Source organism: Myotis lucifugus, unplaced genomic scaffold (genome assembly GCF_000147115.1).
Source record: "Myotis lucifugus unplaced genomic scaffold, Myoluc2.0 scaffold_435, whole genome shotgun sequence".
Lineage (NCBI taxonomy): Eukaryota > Metazoa > Chordata > Mammalia > Chiroptera > Vespertilionidae > Myotis > Myotis lucifugus.
Window position 1 is genome coordinate 718,526 of NW_005871483.1, and position 21,480 is coordinate 740,005.

A 21,480-nucleotide genomic window follows, 5' to 3' on the forward strand; every position below is an offset into this window, starting at 1 on the left:
ACTGCACTGTTTACGAATGTCACGCATGTGAATGAATGACACTCGGGTCTCAATGACGCCCCAGGAGATTCCCAGGTTGGGGACCACCGTTTCTGCTGTGAGGCTTCACCTCTGAGGAGCCTGGCTGAGGCCCAGCTCCCCTGGGAGGATCACTGTACGTTTCTCTGGATCAGGATACAGGTATCCCAGACTCTGGGAACCTGCCTGTCCACCCCTTCACCCAACAGGGCCTGTGCGACTCGAGGCTTTTCTGTCTCCAGCTGACACCTGTTTCCAGGTCTGCGGCAGCCCCTAGCCTAGGAGAAGGGTGGAGGGGGGTTCTCTGCCATGTGGAGGGGTCAAGGGCAGCCAGAGAGGTCACGGGGGGAGAAGAGGAGGACCCCAGAAAGCAGGAGATCCACGTCTAGATGGGACTTGGGGAGAAAAACCCGTGGCACCGTGGGAAGGGGCTGGGCTTGAGGAAGAAGCCGAGCCGTATGTCACACCCGAGTCCCAGAATCCACTCCCAGCTGGAGCCTTCGTTCTTTCTCAGGACCAGGTCGGCATCCACGGGCTCCTGACCGCACCCATCATGCCCAGGGTGTCCCATGGCTTCAAAAGCCTCCAAACAGAGGACGGGGGGGTGGCTGGTGGGTTCAGAGAAGGAAGACCGTGGCCTGAGCGTGTCCCTCAGTGGGTCCCCTCGCCACCGGCTCTGCTCCCAGAGGCCTTTCTCCCTGGGCCTGGCGCCTCCCCTGCTCCACGCCCTGTCCCAGCCCCCTCTCCTCGTTCAGGTTCTTTCTCACCAGTGCTCTCTCCAAACCCCGTCTCCATCCATCCTCTCACTCAGAGTCCCATCTCAGCACCCTCCCTTCCAACTGTGTGATCCAGAGCCTTGTCTCAGGCGGAGGGACACCCAGGTGCCTCCTGCCAAGCCCGAAGCCCAACGGAGGCCCTCAGGCTGCTCTTTCTGCAGGTCCCCAGTGCGCAGGACACGCCCCACCTCCCAGAAGCAGGCACAGCACGGGCACAGTAACCTGTGGGTCGGAGCCGCCCGGGCTGCTGGCTGGAGGGAAGGCAGAGGGCTGGCCCTCTGGGCCTGCCAGCTCGTCCATCAGCTTCAGCTCCCCCTCCAGGGAGCTCTGGATCAGCAGGGATATGGTGTCAAACATCTGTCTGTCCTGGGAAGGACCAGCCCATAGGGGGAGCCGGAGAGTCAGGGAACGGGGGTCAGAGGGGCAGTGAGGGGGCAGGGGATTGACCAGAGACACAGAGGGAGAAAGAGGAGGACACACACACACACACACACACACACACACACACACACACGTGTGTGTGCACACACAGCGACAAAGAGCCGGAGGAAGAGGAGGGAAGGGGGTGGTGGGGAAGAGAGAGGGGTGGGAAGAGGAAGGAGAGATGGGAGATGGGAGATAAGAGCCCACGGGGAGAGGGAGAAGGAAAGAGAGGATTGGGGAAAAGGATGGGGAGATGGAATCAGGCAGGTCGAAGAAGAGTTCGTATCCGGCCAAGGGTAAGAAAGAAACCAGGAAAGGAAGGAACAGAAAACTTAGCCTTGAACCTGAGAGCCAAGGAAGGGGAGGCCAGGCCGGCGGAGGCTCAGGGATGAGTGAGCCAGCACATGTGTGGCCCTGGGCAGTGAGTGTGGGCTGCCATCGCGGGGATGGGCAGGGGACTGCTGGTCCCTCCACATCCAGGCAGGAGCAGCAGGAGGGCCAGGGGGAGCCCTGGGGTCAGCTGTGCTGCCCACTCCCTGTGTACCACCCACTGAGCCACTGGCCACCCACCCACCCGTCCCCGTCCCCCCACACCCCCTAGAGCAGGTGGGGATGTGTGCTCACCGTGCGGGGCTCCAGGGAGTAGCGAGAGGAGGCCGCTCCAGCGTGGGTCACGGCGTGCGGGGCCCCAGGCTTGGGGCTGTCGGGGCCCTCGACCCCGGGCCAGAGGAAGGGGCTGCCCAGCGGCGAGTGGGGCTGCGGGCTGAGCGGCTTCATCTCCAGCTCCAGCTCGGCCTCCAGCTCGGCCTCCTCCTTGGCCTCCTTGTTGCTCTCCTCCAGGTGTTTCATCAGCACAGCGATCACCACGTTGACCAGCACAAACTGGGCCGTCAGCACGAAGGACACGAAGTAGATGGGGGAGATGACCGTGTTGTAGCAGGTGGACTCCTGGTCGCAGTCCCGGAGGGTGTCCTGGGGGAGGCGGGTAGAGGGGTGAGGCTGGGCGGACAGCGGACGGAGGTGTCGTGGAAATCGGTCACCGGGTGTCACAGAGCACGAAGGAGGAGAAGGAAGGGCAGGAGGAGGGACCCACAGTGCCGGGGTCATGGGGGGAGGGGTGGATAGGAGAGCGTTAGACACTGGCCTGGGAGTCAGAGCGTGACCCGGGGGCCCGGGGAGAGGGAGGTGCGGTGTTCCGCACGGGGGATAGAAGGGCACGTGCTTTTAGTCACATCTCGCCAAGGAATCTTGGCCCAAGAAGTAGGCTGTCTTCTTGGGGCCCGAGCCAGCCCTGGGGGTGCCCCACTGCAGGCGGCTCTCACCTTCATAATGCCATTCCAGTTGTCACCTGTGGAGACCCGGAAGAGGGTCAGAAAGGCCATGCCGAAGTTGCGGAAGGTGGCATGCCGGCCCAGGCCCTCGCAGGGGTGCGTCTCGTCACACTCTGGAGGCGGGAGGGGGAGAGAGGCCCGAGTTAGTCCAGGAGGCCCCGGGGCCCCAGGCCTGGCTCCTCCACCCTCCCCACCCCAACTCACCCAGGTCTCCAAAGAGCTCCACGCCCAGAGCTGCAAAGATGAAAAACAACAACATGAAGAGAAGTCCCAGGTTCCCCACCTGGAAAAGAGGAAAAGAAATGGAAAAGGTGCCGCCGGATCTCCCGGCCAGCTTCCCTGAGCCCCCCACCCCTTCGGAGAGCACCCCCCTCCCCGAGAGGACCCCGCCCACCTGCCCCCACCGCCCAGCTACCTGGGGCAGGGCCTGCATCACGGTGTCCAGCAGCGCCCGCATGCCCACAGCCATCTTCAGCAGCTTTAGCACTGCAGAAAGGACAAAGTCGTGAGCTGGCCCCTCTGAGTCCCAGGTCATGTAGCTGGTGGGGCCACGGTCAGGGCCGCAGCGGGTGGGGTGCCCGGCCCCAGCGAGCCAGGCTGCCATGGCTCCACTGCCACCCTCAGCCCAGCCCCGATCGTCCCCTTTGGCGGAGGCTGGGAGAAATACCCACAGGAACCCACACCTACTCAGTCCCTGGCCACCCCCGGGGCCAGTCCCCCAGGCAGGGTGAGGGTGGTGGGCAGGCAGCTGGCCACTGACCTCGGGCGATGCGCAGCACCCTCATGATGCGGATTATGGTGGGGTTGATGGGCAGTGAGGCATTGACCTCGATCTCCTCCAGCGTGATGCCCATGATGGACAGCAGCACAATGGCCAAGTCCAGCTGGTTCCACCTGGAAACATGGGACACAGATCCCTGAGTGTGTGTGTGTGTGGGGGGGGGGAGGGCCTGAGGAAGAGGAGGCAGTTTGGGCTACAGAAAGGAGTGGAGGTCACTCGTCTATGGTCACTTAGCCAGTCCAGTCAGTGGCATAGGCAGGGCTACGACTTTAGCTTGAGGGCCTCTGCTTTTCATTGTTATTCATTTGCTGTTTTACTTAGCACTTCTATGCTGTTTGCTATGTGCCAAGCGCTGTTTTAAGGGCTTTATAAATAGGAACTCTTTACAACTCTGTGATACGGATATATTAGCTCCCATTTTACAGACCAGGAAATGGAGGCACTGAGATTTTAAGTAACTTACCCAAGGTCACCAGTTTCTAAGTGGTGGAGCCAGGGTTCAAATCTGGTCCAGGCAGTCTGGCTCCACGCTCTCCGCTCTTAAGCCCCAGTCTGGGCCACATTGATCTCCAGCTGCCACTGTCCCCCAGGCCCCGTCTTGTCAAGTTCCCTTCCTTCTCTCCCATCTCCCAGGCCCTGGATATCACACAACCCACCCCATCACCAGCCCTTGGTAGGTCCTGGGCTGAACCTCAGGAGTCAAGAAAGGTCTTCAGGCTCTAGGTCAGTGGTTCTCAACCTTCCTAATGCCGCAACCCTTTAATACAGTTCCTCATGTTGTGGTGACCCCCAACCATAAAATTATTTTCGTTGCTACTTCATAACTGTAATTTTGCTACTGTTATGAATCATAATGTAAATATCTGATGTGCAGGATGTATTTTCATTGTTACAAATTGAACATAATTAAAGCATAGTGATTAATCACAAAAACAATATGTAATTATATATGTGTTTTCCGATGGTCTTAGGCGACCCCTGTGAAAGGGTCGTTCAACCCCCAAAGGGGTCGCGACCCACAGGTTGAGAACCGCTGCTCTAGGTCCTTCCCCACTCCCAAACCCTTCTCTATCACCTGTCCCCTTCCCCTCTGTCACCTGTCCCCTTCCCCTCTGTTACCTGTCCTGGAAGAACCGACGGAAGCCAAAGGCCACGAGTTTGAAAACTGACTCCAAGACGAAGATGATGGTGAAGATGTAGTTGCAGATCTTCAGAGCCTCGTCCAGGATCTGGCAGGGATGGGGCATGATGGATAAGGCCAGGGATGATACCTGCTGCCCCCAGCCATTCATACCTCCCAGATCTGGGAGACAGGGTGAGTGTGAGAGGACCGTTCTTCTCTGTTCCAGCCATGTTGGCTGGCCACTGCTTACTACTGTAGGACAGAGTAGGGTCCTCATTCACGGGGAATGCAAGAACTGGCTGGGGCCTTGTGCATTACCAGTTCAATGTTCCTATTTTACAGATGGGAAAACTGAGGCCTGGAGGGCAGCCGATGAAAGCTGACTGGAGGAGTGGCAAGATTGCTGGTGAGTTTGGGGGCTGGACATTCACTAGAACCTATACTGCAGAAGGGCTGGCACTAGTCTGCCTTCTTTTTAAATTTATTTTATTTTTTAAATCCTCATCCAAGGATATTTTTTCTATTGATTTTTTTTAGAAAGAGTGGAAGGGAGGGAGGAAGGGAGTGGAAGAGAGAGTTTGAGAAACAGAGAAACATCAATTGGTTGCTTCCCACACGTGCCCCAACCGGGACTGGGGATCGAACCCGAGACCCTTCTGTGCCTGGGCCAATGCTCTAACCCTGGCTAGGGCCAGTCTGCTTCGTTACCCTCACAGGTGACATTTCAGCAAAGTGTATCACTCAATCAATCAATTCGTCGGGGTGAAGAAATCAACGTCCTCTACTTCCAAGCGTTGTGACCTTGGTCAAGTCAACTAATCTCTCTGAGGCTCAGTGTCCTCCTCTGTTAACCCAAGATGAGACCCGCCTCCCAGGGTAGTGAGAGGGCTACAGGAGGAACCCATGCAGAGGGCCCAGCTCAGGCTTGGCTGGTCTCACCCCCGGGGCCCCACAGCCGAGGCAGGGCCCACATGGCTGGCCACTCACTCCTACCTGGGGCTGCTGGTAGTGCTCCATGGCCATGGTGACCACGTTCAGCCCAATGACCCCCGTGATGAAGAGATCCAGGTAGTGGCTGGTGCAGAAGTTGTGGACGAGGAGCCGGAAGCGGGAGTAGTCCGAGTAGTAGGGTTTGCACTGGGCTTCTGGGGGGGCCAGGAGGAGAGCAGAGCAGCCGTGGGGCCCTGATCCCTGTGCCCCCTCCACCCGCAGTCCCTCATAGCCACCAGCTTCTAATGCCCGAGCTGAAACATTCCAGGATCATCAGCACCCTCGCCCTCCAGTTACTTCCTTTTCGGGGGGCGGGGGGAGCTCTCTCGGCATCGCCCCTCCAAGCGTCTGTGCTACTGGCTACCGTTGGGTGCAGAAGGGGTCAGGACATGCAGAGCTCCCCACCCACATTAGACACTAGGTGAGCCCCCGCCCCGAGGCAGCCTCCGAAATCCACCAGCCCCTCGTAACTCCCTCGACTCGGTGTTCCGCAACCAGGCCAGATCAATAAGATAAAAAACAATCGGTCTTATCAGGCTCGGGGGAAATTCCATCAACAGAGAGGCGAAGGCTCTTGCTCCTTCACCGAGCAGCCCTTGAGGGCAGCGGAGGAGCTTACACAGAGCTGGGATTTGGAGATAAAACCGGAGATTGGAAATTGGACATCTTCTTGGCAGGCTGCACTGCCCCCCCCGCCCCCCCCCAGGGCCTCCGGGGAGGCAGGGCCTGGGCCTCCTGCACCCTCGTGTGCAGGAGGGCAGAGCGGAGGCCATGGGGCCTTGCTCGGTCCCAGGCTCATCTGGGAGGACCCCACTTGCAGGACTCACCCAGTTTCTAATGAGGCAGCCCAGCCTGCTCCGGGGGCCAGGGCAGCGTTGGATGCAGGCTGGGCTGAAAGCGCTGTCTGAGATCTGTCAGAGGCACACTCTTTCTCTTGTAATTAGGGAACCACTTCGTTATAAAATGGTGCCAGAGAGCTGGCCTGTTAAGCAGGCAGAATGCATCTGAAGGCAAGAGATTGCAGGGGGTCGGGGGGCCTCCTCCAGGTGCTGGGGAAAGGCCAGGCCAAGTTGGGGATGCATGCCATCCGGGGGTGGTTGACAGAATGGTCTCCCAGGCAGCCACAAGGAAAAAGAGGCCTCCCACGGGAGGCTGGGGCAGCCTCAGGTCCCAGACAGCCCTTCCCCCTCAGGAAGTCTAGGGCGAAAGCCAGCTAGCGCAGGCTGCAGCCTCTGAGGCCTGTGCCAGGGGTGGCTGGCTCAGGGGCAGCAGGAAGCTTTGGGCCCAGGCCAGCTCGTCTATAATTGTCCTTTCCCATGCAGAGGACTGTTGAACAGAGAGGTAAATCGAGGCAGGGAGTGGCCTGGGTGGGCCCCCACCAAAGGCCGAAGGAAGAAGAGCGCCCAAGAGCTGCACGTTCAGCCTCGCCCGATGCCACGGTCCAGCATCAGCCCTGAGGTGTGGATAACCAAGAGGCAGCAGGTCTAGAATACTGGGGCGCATCACAGGGTGTGCTAGGCCATCGCTCTGCCTGCAGACACGGGCCAGCCAACGGTGGCTTTGTTTGCTCAGGCGGCCCTCCTGACCCCCAGGAGGGTGGCGGTGGAGAGGCTTGGGACAGGGGACAGCAGGAGGCCGCGGGTCATCCACAGGGCGATCGTGGAGGGTGGACCTGGCGAGGGGGCCTCTTCCTTCCTTCCTTCAGTACCCACAGAACCAGAGGGCGCTAGTCGCCCGCGTTGCTTTAGCAGCTGGAACTCTTTCTCTGCATTAATCTCCATAAGTGCAGTCCATTATGCTAAAATATGAATGGAGAATTAACTAAAATGTTTGAATACAATTAGGTTAGAAAAAGTGGCTCCTTATTAGCCCATTATTAGCTGAGACAATGCAGAGGAGAGGTTGGGAGAGTGCCCCCTCTCCCCTCTTTCCCAGTCTGACTGTTTAGGCGGCCCCAGGGCCAATTAAACCTCCGCCTTCACCGCTGCCATCTGGCCAGGGACCCCTCCTCCAAGTGGCCCAGAGACAAAGTGGGGGCAGGACGACTGAGGCAGGGCATCTGCTCATAGCGACCGACCGGTGCCATCCCAGGTCCCAGGCCCCTGAGGTCTGTGCCAATGCCCTTCCACCCCCACCCCCACCCCCACCCTAGACCAGCGGGTGCAGAGGCTGCTGGAAAACCCCTGTGAGAGCACAGGTCAAAGTGCACCAGGGCCAACCCCTGTGTTTCACTGAGGAAGAGAACAAGGCCAGCAGAAAGCGAGCCCTCCACACACTGGGAGGCAGTGACAGCGCCCGGACCTGAACTCCCAGCTCGCGGCCCCCAGCAGCTGCCAGGGGGGTTCAGACCCAGAGCTCGGGGATCTGGCCCAGAGGATGCCCTCGGCGAGTTTGCCAAAGGCCCTGGCTGTTGGGCTCTGAATGATGCCGCCCCCTTTCTGCTCCCCAGCCCGTGGTTTTATAGGCAGCACCTGGGCTCCCAGCAGAACCAGGGACGCCCCGCCCCCCACCCTCTGGAGGAGGGAGGAGCCTCGTGTGGATCTGCTGCTCAGAGAGCTCTGGTCACTGCCCAGGAGGGGCCCAAACCAGTGGTCACTGGCATGTTGGCAGCCCTGGCCCCAGCTCCCTGCCTCCCAATAGTATGAGCTGTTTTAGGCAGAGAAAATACCAGAGTCAGACAGTGGGGAGAAGGGCACCCCAGGACTGCCCTGCCCCCAGTCAGGGGCAGGAACGCAGGAGAGGTGCAGGGAGGGTGTGAGGCTGTGAGTGAGGGCAGCAGGCACAGTGAGTTAGTAGGGGTCACTGGGAGCCCGAAGATTTGCAAAGGAGAGTGGCAGGGAGTAGGCGGAAGGTGGAGACACAGGCCCCCATGGCAGAGGCCACACCATCAGCCGCCACAGCCAAGCCTGCTCGCTGGGTTCAGTGGAAAAGGAGAGGGCGGTGCAGGCAGGTGTCCCACACAGGTGCGGCGGGCGTGGAGCTGGTGCCGAAGGCCAAGTGGTCCCTCGGGGCTAACCTGACCGCTCAGGCTGGACCCAGGTGGCCAGTCAGGCCCACTGCCCTGGTAACCAAAGCCTTTTCCCCGTGGGCCTCTCCCTGGGGTCTGGCTGAAGCCCTCCCGCTGGGCACAGCACTGGCATTAGCAGGGAGGTGTTTGATTCCTGTAGCCCCAGGCTAGGGGGGGTGTGATGTCTTTCAGGGGACACTATGGGACAGGTTACGCAGCAACATCACCAGCCCCTGGGAACGATTGGAAATGCTGACGCTCACCTCCTGCCCCAGACCACACCATGAGCACTTCTAGGTGGGGCTCAGGCATCTGTGTTCTAATATGTTCTCTGGGCAGTTCTTTTGCACACAGAGATTTGAAAAGCTCTGGTATGGACCACCTGGGACCCCAGATCTGGGAGAGAGGAATATGGGACGACCTGAGGCCCTCTTCGGGGGTCTCTGAGCACCCGTCACCCGCTGGAAAGGTAACACACACTATTGTAATCCGTGTACATACTCTCATGTGCCAACAGGAGCACGGCAGACTGTCCCCAGCGTGGGGATGCGGCGTGAGAGTAACGAGAGCGTTTAGCTTCGAGCAGGCGTGTCAGGAGTTCTCAGAGGCTGTGAGAGTCTGCACGTGCTGGTTCGTGGTGGAGGAGCTCCTGGGGTGTTTTGGGGTGAGCGTGTACGTGTGGACACTTCAGCCTACAGACCAGGTGAACCCACAAGGGAAAAACCGAAGGCTATGGCCTCCCACCTTCTCCTCACCCCCTAACACGTCTGGAGCGTGCAGTACAGGCTGACGCAGAGAGCGGACCCAGGCAATCCAGACTGACCAGCTGGAGACGCCTGCGCCCCCGAGAGAGATGGTCTCTCGATGCCAAACACCAGAGCTCGCACCATGGGGCCAGCAGACAGCCACCCAGCTAGGGCCTCAGGATGACCTCCCACACGGAGGCTCAGTGGGTCCCCCGTGGGTGGGTCCCCGAGCCCCCGTAGCTCAGATAGCCCCACATCCACAGGGCAGTGTCTGCGGAGTCTTGTTTTGGGGAGGGGGGTGCGGGATAGGAAAGAAAGGCTCAGCCCAGTGGTCCCCCGTCTGAAGCCCACGCCCTCAGCAGCCGGAGAAGGCAGCCACACGGGGGTTCTTAGGTTCTTTTCAGCATTTCTAAAGGTTAAAAACGTCACGCACACGCCTGTGTGAAGAGCCCACAGATGAACTGAGTGGCAACGTGTTTTTTGTTTTGTTTTGCTTGTGTGTTGTTGTTTTTTGCCATCATTCAGTGTGAAACCTTCTGCGGCTTAGAAGCTCTGATTAGCAATTACATGTGCCTTTGATTAGCAAAAACGGAAACAAAGTCATTATTGAAGTGCTCTTAACTTCAAAGACGGCCTTTTATAATGTGGGGTTTGTTGGCGATGATAAGGGGGGCCCTTGGGGATCAGCAGGTTGGGAACCACTGCGCGGAGACATCAGAGGGTGTAACTGAGGTCCCACCGCCCTGACCCAGATTTCAATGACCTCAGAACCCCCGTCCGGGGGAGACTTGTCGGCCGAGCAGGCACCGAGGACCCAGGGGGGCAGGACCAGGAAGGCTTCCCAGAGACCGGCTCTCAAAGAGAGGGACCCAACTTGCTCCCAAATCTTGGGTTTCGGGGAGAAGCTTATGGCTAACGCAGGCCTTGCATTCCCAAGTCCTGCTGTTTGTAGCGATGACGTGGCCACCGCGATTACTTGACTATTAATGAGTCGGTTCAATTATTCATCGTTACATTTTTAAAACAAATCCGTCCCCTCGCTGCTCCTCTCATCCTGCGCACTTGATCAAAGTCTCCCCTTCAGACAAAAGGAGACGGAGAGATGTGCAGCTCTAATAATCGAACCGTGTGTGACCTGGGAGAAGGAGCAGGAGTGGGAAGAGGCAGCGGGGGGCTGGGGAGCTCGGGCGTGGGAAGCCTTGCAAGAGAAGGTGGGTCCTTCAAGAGGTGTCTGAGGGAGGGGGTGCTGAGACCCTCGCCTCCCATCCAGTGAGCGCAGCACCCCAGGGACCCTCACCCCTTCGCCCCGAGAGGAGAGAACCAATGAGCCGTGGAGAGGCAGCAAAGAGGAGGTCCCCAAACCCATGAGGCGGGCCTGGGGGCAGGCAGGGCCTGACCACCCCCGGGCCACACCCTGGAACCCGCAATCCCAGACGCAGTACCTGGCGCCGCGCTGGCTGAGCTGCCGGAAGCAATTACATCGTCCAGCATTAGATCTAAAAGAACGAAACACGACATGGGTCACTGGCCGGACCTGGCGGGCTGGGCAGGGCCCCCTCAGCAGCTCGCTCCCCCTCGGCTCCGACCCTCACTCCGCCTATGAATGGGGTGTCCGAGCGTGGGTGGGCTGGTCCTGTGTCCGGCCCCAAGCTCGGGGCGCAGAGCACTTGAGGAAAAGGGAGCTATTCAGCCAACTCGACAGGGTCACAGGGACAGGGAATCGGGCACAGGGAGGGGCAGGCAGCCTGTCATCAGAACAGATGTCCACGCCTACCTGTGCCCCGGCCTCAGCAGCACCTGAGGCGGCTCCAGACCCCAGAAGGGGAGCCAGCTGGTCAGGCAGGGCCACAAGTGCCTCCTGCCAAAAAGAATTCCGTCTGCAGATGCCCTGCCGAGAAGGCAGACGGCAAGGAGGGGAGTGGGGATGGAGCAGGGGTGGGAGCATGGCTGCTGGGGGCGAGGCGCCTGCTCAGCTTCAGACACAGAGCGAGCCAAGATGGGGCCCCTACCCCAGAGCTGAGCGGTTCGCCCGGGACACAGGTGTGGAGGCTGTGGGACGGGGACAACTGTACCACCTGTGCTGCCCAGAGGCCAGTCTCCCCTCCACGCCTGCCTGAGGGCCGCCTCTCCCAGGGCACAGGGCTCTGCCCCACCCGCACCCATCTGGTGGTACTCACATGTCAACACATCTTATCGGCGGAAGGAAGACGGTGTGAAAAGGAGGAGAGAGAAAGGGAAACCCGCAGACCAGACAGAGACAGACACACAAAGGCTTAGAGAAACCCACACACAGAGACACTCGGAGAAACGTGGGCAGTGACAGGAAGAGAGAATCATGGGGATGACGGCACCAGACAGGCAGGCAGGAGCCCCGAAGACAGGTGCAGGCGCCCCTGGAGACTCCGAGGAGCAAAGGGGCTCCTCCCCCTGTCACGTCTCGTCCGTCCTCCCTGCAATCTGTGTGTCTGTTCCCTTAGTCCAGCGGTTCTCAACCTGTGGGTCGCGACCCCTTTGGGGGTCGAACGACCCTTTCACAGGGGTCGCCTAAGACCATCCTGCATATCAGATATTTACATGACGATTCATAACAGTAGCAACAATACAGTTATGAAGTAGCAACGAAAATAATGTTATGGTTGGGTCACCACATGAGGAACTGTATTGAAAGGGCCAGAAGGTTGAGAGCCACTGCTTGGTCTCATGGCAGAAGAGTGTGGGGAGGGGCGAGGAGGGGCCTCACCCAGCCAATGCCAAGAACGGCTGGAGACCACAGGTGAGGGGGCTGAAGGCTCTAAGGCCAGAGAGTCATGTGCTTAGAGTTCCTGTGACCCCAGACCTTCTCTGGGCCAGGAGGAGATTTTATTTTTTTTACAGCTTGTCTGAAAACTGACAGTGGGGAAGGCAGGGGTCCCCTCTCGCTGCTGTCCATTGGCAACCTCTGTCGAGACCGTGCTCAGCAGCTAGACACTAGGCAGGCACAGGTTCAAGACGCTTGCGTGCCAGACCTGGGCCGGGCGAGGCTGGCCCCTGGGCCAACCCCTGGGTCTCTGGACAGCGGCCCCGGACAACGGAGCGTGATTCTCATCCCATGAGGCTCCTCTGAGAGTCCAGCTGGGAGAGGCTGGAATCACCGCCGGAGTGTGATGCTGAGCCCTGGGGAGCCCCGCAGGGCGGGGGTGGCCCCCCTCCCCCACGGGGCTGAACTGGTGTGCTTCATGCTGGCTCTAAAGGCTGACATGCTCTTGTGGGGGAGGAGGTGAGGACGGGGGTGGGAGCAGCTTCTCCCGGCCCCCAGCCCCAGCCCCTGGCCCCCTACGGTCGCAAGGCCAAGGTCAAGCACGACTCAGAGAGAGGTGGAAAGACTACCGACCAGCCATCTGCTTCTCCTTACTCCTTCTCTTTTTCTCCAGCCTCCGCAGACGTTTCTCCTCCCGCCGCCGGGCCTCCTCCTCCTCCTGGTGCTGCCGACACTTGTGGAAGTTCTCCACCACCACGCCCACAAACATGTTCAGGACAAAGAAGGCCACAATGAGCAGGAACGAGATGAAGTACAGGAGCATCCAGGGGTTGTGGTTCATGATGGGCTGGCAGGGAGCAGGAAGGACAGGAGGAGCCGTCAGCCCCGGGGGACTGTCTCAGGTGCTGCCCCATCACCTGAGTCCTTTGAGACGGGGCCCACAAACTCAGTGAGCTACAGGGACCCAGCAGGGGCTGGAAACAACCCGTGTGGGTTGAGTGTTCGGCAGGAGGGAGGGGTGGGGACTGTGGCAAAGTGGAGAGTGGCTCTATCTAAAGGGGAAGCTGCGTCTTGGTTCCTGCTGATTCCAGCTGGGGGAATGCAAGTCCAGTGTTCCCAGATCTTTGGATTTCTCCTGAGCAGGCCCACGTCTGGATTTTCATGTGCAATTCGCCAATATTTAAATGCTCACCACTAATTCAAAGTATTTAAACGTGTTGCAAAGCCAGTAAGACATGCCTGGGTTTGGCCCTCAAGCTGCCGATCACAGCCTCTTCGATGGCATTTTCCCAGCCTGCCTTGCCCTCTTTCTCTCTAGTGTTGGCACTTGTCATGCCTGGAGTCGGCCCATGCTGTGCCCTCAGCCCCAACATGGGTCCTGCCCACCTCGGCCCTACCTGCTGGTCCACACCCACGGCATCCAGCCCGTCGTACATGATGTCCACCCAGCCGTCCTTGGAGGCCAGCACGAACAGGGACATCAGGGCCTAGGGGGAGGGGGAGAAGGAGAGGAGACCATCGGAAATCGAGGATGTGTGGCCAAACCACCCACACCCTGTCCTCAAAGCACCTCCTGGCATCAGCCCCTCCGAGGTCAGGCTGGGGTCACACTCCAGGCCCCTGGAGGGCTCCAAAGCTGGTATGAAACCAGAAGAGCCGTGGGACGTGATCAGACCCTCTGAACTTCAGAAACCAAAACCGGAGTGGGCCGGGGAAACACACCCGCAAAACCGAGGGAGGTACTTCTTTTTGTACGTCCCCCTGTTTCTGGGACTGCGGAGTGAGGAAAGGAATCGTCTGGACACTGTGCCTGCACCGAGACGGAAACATACAGCTCGTCTCACTGCATCCTTCCTGTGGCCTCCAAGGGAGACACCGCTAGGACCCGTTCACCAGCCGAGGAGACAGGCTCTGGCAAGGCCATTGCCCTGCAGGCATCATTAAGCCGGACTTGTGTCCTCTGGGGACTCCTGCCACCGCTCCCACCTGCACCTCGCAGCCTGGGGCTCACCTGGCCGAGGTTGTCGAAGTTGTACTTGTGCCGGACCCACCGGTAGCTGGCTTCGGCACAGTCGGACTTGTTGGTGATGTTCCTGGTGTCCTCACCCTGGCACACGAAGAACTTCCCTTTGAAGAGCTGGACACACATGTGCCCAGAGACAGGGAGAAGTGAGCCGAGACCACTGGACGCCCAGAACTCCCAGCCCACCTCTCCCAGCAGCCCTGGGGCCTAAGAGCTCTGCGCGCATCCTGGGTGAGGGTAGGGGGCTCAGCCCTGGGATCAGAGGAGTCAGGGAACCTCCCCTGAAGGCACCCTTCCTCTGGGCTCCTTGGAGCAGAGCCCTAGAGAGGGGAGGGAAGGGTGGCTACTGAAAAAAGGGTGAAAGGACGGGAACAGCCACTCCTACAAAGGGCTGGGGGGCTGGTTCTCCAAGTGGGGTCCCTGGACCAGCATCAGCATCATCTGGGAATGTGCTATAATTACCAAGTCTCAGGTCCACCCAGACCCACTGAATCAGACAGTCTGGGAGAGGGGCCAAGTGATCTGGTTTAACGGTGGGGGTGGGCTAGGTATCATTGACCCCACTTTACAGATGAGGAAAACTGAGGCTCAGAAAAGTAAATTCACTCATTAAGGTTGTATAACCTTATACGACCAGAAAGGGGGCTCAAGCTCAGGTCTGTGTGGCTGAACAGCTCACCCTCACTCCAGAACAGACCAGGCTATGGCTGTGGGTGAGGAAGGGATTTGAGGAACGAGGACCAGGGGGCCTGGGCAGCAGCTCAGGACAGACCTAAATCCCCTGGAAGAGCCCCAGACAGGGCTCAACAATGGTTCCCTCTCCTCCTCCAAGCAGGCTGGGGAGAGAGGGAAGGGAAGGGGCACTGCTCGTGCGGGGAAGCACCACACAGCCTTGGCAACTGTACCTGAGCCGGGTCCCCAGGGCTAGAGAATTCCAGGAAACCGGGAACAGCCCCCTCCCCTCCCCAGGGCAGAGAAGACATCCAGAAAGTCAAAGGAAAGGAGGGGGACAGGGGTAGCCACCCAGGAGCTCCCCTGCTGCCCCCGCCGCCAGCTGTCTACCCTGCAGCTGAAACAGCTGGAGCCAGGGGCTCGGGAAGACAGGGTGGAGGGGCTCCCAGAGGCGCCTGCGGAATCCTATAGGCAGCTCCCGCTCTGATTCCTCCAAAGCCAAGTTCCCTCCCTGGGCCAGAGGCCAAGTTTCCCCTGCAGCCCCCACTTCCTGCCTCGTCTGGGGTCTGCACCCGCCTGCCTGCCAGCACGCCGCTAACCTGGCCCAGCTGTCTGGGCCCTGGATCCCCAGGCCTGGCCTGCAGCCCACCCCACTCCAGCAGGGAAGGCAGGGAGGGGATCCCGGAGCAGACTGTGGGCCTGTGCCAGCATCTGCACTCCGAGCGCAGTGCACGAAGGGGGTGGAACAGCAGCCTGCAGCTGTCACAGGTCAGAAGCCTCTCTGAGGCCCTCGGCCCCTTCGGGCCCTCTTCCAGGCTCCCAGTCCTCTGCAAAGTGCCCAGGCGGCCAAGAGGCCCGAGGCCCGAGGCCTGGAGGAAAGCATCCCTGCTTCTTCCTTTCTGGGATAGAGGTGGCGCCAGCTTGGGCCTCGCCATCCAAGGACCCAGAGGAGAGCCACTCCTCAGGCTTTGGCTGACAGCTGCCCGCCCCTGACCCCCACACACCTGCACCCCCAGGATGCCAAAAATGATGAAGAAGGCACAGCAGATGACCACGATGTTGCCGATGGGCTTCAGCGAGGACATCAGCGTCTCCACCACCAGCTTCAGGCCCTGTGCCCGGCTGATCACCCTGGGGAGGGAAGAGGATGAGAGGGGTTTCCCCAGCTCGGACACTCCGCTGACCCTTGCCCTGCTGCCCCGCCTCCCGATCTTGGTTCCTTGGTCCCCTGGGCTCAGGATGAGGGAAGAGGTTGGCTTTCTGGGCTGGCTGGGCAGAGCGGTCCTCTTTTCCTGGGACCCCTGCCACCGGGATGCCCACCCACCATCTCTCAAAACAGGAAGCGGATGCTCCCGCTCTCATTTCCCCTCCCGGGACGTCAATGACGACCTGGGGGAGCTGGGTGGGGACTCAACTCAAGAAGGATGTTCCCCAGGGATGCAGTGTGTTGCGAGGACAGGGACATACACTCGTGAGGAGCATGCAGGGGGCGGGCAGGGAGGGAAAGGGTGTGGCTTGTCACCGCTTGGGAAGCATCACTAGTCAGTCAGTATAGTCCCATCCGTGTCCCCAGCCACGGACAGTTCGACTCTGGCCTGGGGATGGGAGGTGACTGCCTCCCTGGGGAGGGTTCCTGAGAGGGTGGGCCCCTGCTACATCTGGAGGGTGGCCCCTGAGAGGGGCATGAAGGTGGAGAAAGCAAGGAAAGGAGTGTGTGGCTTCACCAGGGAGGGCAGAGTGTCCCCCTTGAAGGTACCCCCCAGGGCCCTTTGTACTGTGCCCTGCACAGGGCCAGGGGCACGGCCGCTCTGAGCAATATGTCCTCTAGGGAGTGTCCCTGAGGGAGGGGCCCAAGGACAGGAGCCCCTCAGCCCGGAGTTTCAGCCGAATGATGGCGGGGTTCTCTGTGGGGGTCACAAGCAGGAAGCCAGGGCAGGCGAGGTTCTCGCTCCAGGGTGGGGGTGGCCCCGAGGAGGCATCTGGCGGGGGCTCACCTGAGCGGGCGCAGGGTCCGCAGCAGCCGCAGCACCCGCAACATGCCCAGGATCTTGGTGCCGCTGTCCGAGACCATGGACACCAGGATGTCGATGATGGAGATGAGCACCAGCAGCCCGTCCAGCACGTTCCAGCTGCTGCGCAGGTACGCCTGCTCCCCGAAGCACCAGCCCAGCGCCACCACCTGGGGACGCCCGCCACACCACCGTCACCACCGCCCCCCGGGGCCCGCAGCCCGGCCCTCCGCCCCCCAGGAACCCACGCGAGCCCCTCACCTTCACGGTCATCTCCGCCAGGAAGACCACGGTGAAGACGTAGTTGGAGAGGGTCAGGAAGATGCGCTCCTGCAAGAGAGAGCAGGCGGGGGTTGCCTATCGGGGCCTCTCCTCGGGCTGAGTCTGCGCTGCACACAGAAACCAGGACGTTCCAACACTCAACTCAGAAAAACGACCCCTCCTCTCCCCAGCAAGGCAGATAAGCCCCTCTGCCCCCCCCTTCACAAGGCAGATAAGCCCCTCTGCCTCCCCCCTCACACACACACACACACACACACACACACACACACACACACACACACGCAGTGCTAGGCTCCTGACTCACTTGCCCCCCTGCCCTGAACAGAACTGCTCCCCTCCCCAGAGTGGCCTGGAGGGGGGATGATCCCACCACAGTGCTGTCATCTGAGCCCCATATCTCAGGCCCTATCCCGATTTCTGTCTTAAAACTGGGGCAGGATTTAACTTGATCTCCAACCCCCCACCCCCATTCTACTCTCCTCCTGCTCCATGGACTCCCTTTCCTGCTGTGCACCCCAGAAACGGAGCCACAGGGCGAGCTGGGGGCCTGAGTGCGGCTGGGCAGGCCCAGGTGCAGGGTTTGTGCTGGGCACAGGCTGGGGCAGGAGGGGGAGAAGGCGGCCCAGCCCCTGATCTTTGTGGGCGGATTCCATTGCTGGGAGGCCAAGAGAGGAGCGTAGAGGACCTCAGAGGCAGCAGGCAGAGCTGAGTGTCAGTGAGAGGGACGGAGAAAGGGGAAAGAGAGAACATGCATGCGGCAGCTAGAGATGGAGGAGCCGAATGGAGAGGTCGGGGGAGAGATCGGGACCAGTGTAACCAGCGGCCCTTGCCCCACCCCACACAGGCCCAGGGGTGGGAGTCCCCAGTGCTGTGCTCATTCATCCACCTCTTCCTGGGCTGGCCCCTCCATCCCTCAGGGCTCTACCCCCCCAACCCCCCGCCTGGCTGGAGCCCACCCTAATGGAAGCCAGAAGCCACCGCAGCATTGACATCTGAACAATGGTGGGAGGCAGTGAGGGGGGACGGGGCGCCACCTCCAAACAAGTGGGCAAGATGCCATGAGAGGCAACTGAGCCGCCCCCACCCACCCCTCTTGGACCAGATCATGTCGGGGGAGGGGCTCTGATGCCAGGCTGGGGAGAGAGCTCCCAGAACAGCTGGGCCCACCCCGAAGAGGCTGGCCCCTGGGAGTACGTCCGGATACTCAGGCCTCTGGACTGTCCTTCTGAGAAGGACTGACAGGTTCATGGCCAAGCAGAAGTGACCAGTGTCCCCCACCCCCCTTAGTGCCCCTGAAAACTTATTTGTTGTGACCTGGCAGGACCATGAGAGCCAAGGCAGCTTCCCTCTCCTGTTCTGCATCCCCCATCAATGCATGGGTCATGGGTCATGGGTCATAGGTGAAACCGAGACCCTTTGCCAGGAGCAGGGAAAGCAAGACAGCTCTGCCCAGCCAGGACCAGTCTCGCTGTTTGCATCATCCCAACACTCACCGACTCACACAGGGGCCTCACAAGGCTCTGGCTCACGAGAACACGCCGTCTGCAAATAGCCGGGGTGCGACGGAGCTCGCTTTCCACCCAGGTAAGGAGCAGAGCCCACTCCCCCAGCCGGGCTGGTGCATCGCAGAGGGAGACAGAGGCAGGAGGAGAGGGGCAAGCTGCCCGTCGCCAGGGTGGGAGTCAGGGGGGCCTAAGGGAGAGTCCTGGCTCCCTCCCTCTGTGTGGTCCTGGGTCTCCTTGCCCACCCTGCTGGCTACCCCGGGAGGGGCCTGGCCCCGAGCAGGCACTCAACAGCCACCACGTGTCGTCCTGGGGACTCACAGCGCTGTGTGGGTCGATCTTGGGGCGCTCCATGGCAATGGTGATGCAGTTGAGGAAGATGATGACGAGGACCACGTGGTCGAACATCTTGTGCGTGATGATCCGGTGGCACAGGAGGCGGAACCTGCTCCAGGAGAGAGGCCAAGGCTGAGCGGGAGGCAGGGCAGGGCAGGGCAGCAGTGAGAGGCATCGCCCGCGGCCCCTCCCCCTCCTGGGCCCTCCCACGTCTGGGGACACTGCTCACACCTCTGGGATGACGGCACAGGATAATCTCCCATGAGGAGAGGTTGGGGTACAGGTCAGGGGCCCCCCTGCTTACCTTGACTGAGGAGGGAAGATGTAGGCAGACCAAGAGTCTCGCTCTCGGCAGCAGGCAGGGAGCCGGGCTCGGATCCACGCTCTCATCCGCTCCCCTTTGCTCTGGGGAGGATCACAGGGGTGAGAGCTGGGCCAGGCCTCCGCGTCCCCGGCCCCTCGTTCTTTGGTAGCAGCTCCACGGCCCCCACTCCTTGCCCACCTTCCCCCAGCCGTGTTTCTTCCTGCATTCCTGAAACCACCTTCCCATCTCCAAGGCCCTTTTGTCCCCTGAGCATCCCCCGTCCTCCATCTCCCCCCTCCTCCCTTGTCCAAGCTCTCCACCTTTTCCCATCTCTGCCTCCAGCTCAGCCCTCGCCTGCCATCCTCCTTCCCTCCCCGCTGGGCTTGGAAGAGCATCCATTATCAAACACTGTACCCATCACAGCTGTCTGCTCAAAGACACACCTGGGATGAGGGGACCCTGGCCCCTTCTCCTGGCGTGAGAACTGGGAGGTCCTGTGCCCCATCCCAGGGCTAAAGGTGGTGGCTGGGGACTGGGGGGGGGGTAATGGGTAAGGATGGGTGTGAAGTCGAGGCTGTGATGAGGTCCAGATGAGACAGGGGGACAGGAGAGGGCGTCAGTTTGGAGAGATGAGTGATGGGTCTTTCTGAGTCACAGGGGGAAGACCATGAAAGATTCATACACATCTGTCCAAAACCATTCATATCCACCAAGGACCGCAGACACACAGCCCCGGGGATGATGAGGATCTGGGGCTCAGCGAGGCCAGGAGAGGGAATAAAGGGGGTGTTTGAAGCTCGGCCTCCGGGGCCGGCACCCTGATATCCCTTGGGTGTGATGGTAAACTTCCTGAATGCCATAGAGCTGGGAGGGGCTGTCCACCCTGCCCCAGGCCCAGGCATAGCTCCTCTCAACTCAAGGTCGGGGATGAGGGGGAGCGGTCACTGTGCCCACAGGGGCCTCACCAGGTTGCCCTCGTCATCGCCATCATCTCCATCCAGTGGGGGGTCGTCAGGGTGCAGGGCCTGGGCCAGGCGCCCCGAGGCCGACTTGCCATTGCAGCCCTGGTGCTCAGAGGCGGAGCTGCGGCCGCTGGCTGTGCGGTGCAGCCCCGGCACCTGCAGTGTGTCTGGCAGGTCAAAGGAGCTCTTAGCCTCCCGCTCCAGGGAGCCCCTGTGGCGACGGTCGCTGCCTGCTGGGCTGGCCCGCTCCTCCTCTGAGCTCTCCTCTTCGTCCTGGCTCTCCTGGCCCTCGCCCGACAATAGGGACCTCCGCTCCCCACTCGGGCTCCTCCGCTTCAGGCTGGGGGCCCGGCCCAGGCTGTTGCGGCTGGAGCGCCTGCTGGCCCAGCTGCTTGCTGCGCTCCAGGGGCTGTGCGGAGAGCTCCGGGCACTCGGCTGGGGATGAGCAGAGGAGAGGGTGGCCTCAGCCAGGGCCACGTGGCCCTGCATCCCCCACAGACACCCCATCTCCTGTGAGCCTCCTGGTGCGGAGACACGATGGGCAGGAGCCTGGTGTCAGATGCCTGGGTCCAGGTCCAGGCTTATTCCAGGCTTATTCCAACCGGCTGTGTGACCGTGGCCAAGTTACTGAACCTCTCTGTACCTCAGCTCCTCACCTGTAAACTAGATGGGACACGGGCACCTATTCCACATTCAGTTGGTGAGAGAAGCCTGATACCAGCTGGTGGCAGTACAAAGCACTGGTCAGAGCGTCGGCCCTGACACCGGCCTCCTGGACTGAAATGCTGGTTCCGTCACCTACTGGCTTCGGAGCTTCCCACAAATCACTTGGGCAACCTGAGATGCAGGTCCCCAAATCATAAGGTTGCTATGAGGGTTCAACGTGTCTAGGACACTATGAGCAGCATCTGGAATCAGTGACCAGCTGGGGTTTGCTACTATTATGATATGGTATTAAGGAGGTACCAACACACACACACACACACACACACACACACACACACACACTTTACAAGGAGGCTCAGAGGTTGAGCCTCACTCAGTTCAGGAACAGAAGCAGCAGGATTCGAACCCAAGGCCACGGCTCCTCCACATGCCTGCATTACCAGCCCTGATCGACCTCCCGGGACTCGTCCACTCATGGCTCGGGGGTATCTGCTCAGGCCTGCCCACCTCCATCCTCTCTCCCTTCCTGATGTCCTCACATCTCCCACCATCGGGCATCCACAGGCACCCCTACCGGTGACTTCATCTCGTGGGCTGCCCCGGGCTCCGCCGACCCGCTGCTGCTGGTGCGGCGGGAGGCAGGGCCCAGCGCCTCCGCCAGGCCGGTGCTGGAGCTCTTGGGCAGCGACATGGGCGTGGCGGCCGTGTGGATGATGAGAGGGGGCAACAGGCTCCTCTGAAGCTCCGGGTGCTCTCCCAGGGACACCACTGCGGGGGAGAGATGGGGAGACC

At 60.6% G+C, this 21,480-nt stretch overlaps 1 protein-coding gene across 1 annotated transcript in view; it reads right to left on the minus strand.

Annotated features, from left to right (window-relative positions):
- The window catches only part of CACNA1G (calcium voltage-gated channel subunit alpha1 G), a 57,890-nt gene that overhangs the window by 5,873 nt on the left and 30,537 nt on the right, over positions 1 to 21,480 (minus strand). The window contains 19 exon segments of the mRNA XM_023744210.1: positions 1,017 to 1,160; positions 1,842 to 2,189; positions 2,540 to 2,661; positions 2,753 to 2,831; positions 2,964 to 3,034; positions 3,309 to 3,442; positions 4,449 to 4,558; positions 5,446 to 5,597; positions 10,638 to 10,691; positions 12,587 to 12,779; positions 13,330 to 13,419; positions 13,944 to 14,069; positions 15,632 to 15,758; positions 16,622 to 16,806; positions 16,898 to 16,966; positions 18,742 to 18,865; positions 19,061 to 19,161; positions 20,026 to 20,457; positions 21,263 to 21,456. Of these exon segments, the coding sequence (XP_023599978.1) occupies positions 1,017 to 1,160; positions 1,842 to 2,189; positions 2,540 to 2,661; positions 2,753 to 2,831; positions 2,964 to 3,034; positions 3,309 to 3,442; positions 4,449 to 4,558; positions 5,446 to 5,597; positions 10,638 to 10,691; positions 12,587 to 12,779; positions 13,330 to 13,419; positions 13,944 to 14,069; positions 15,632 to 15,758; positions 16,622 to 16,806; positions 16,898 to 16,966; positions 18,742 to 18,865; positions 19,061 to 19,161; positions 20,026 to 20,457; positions 21,263 to 21,456 (2,855 nt within the window).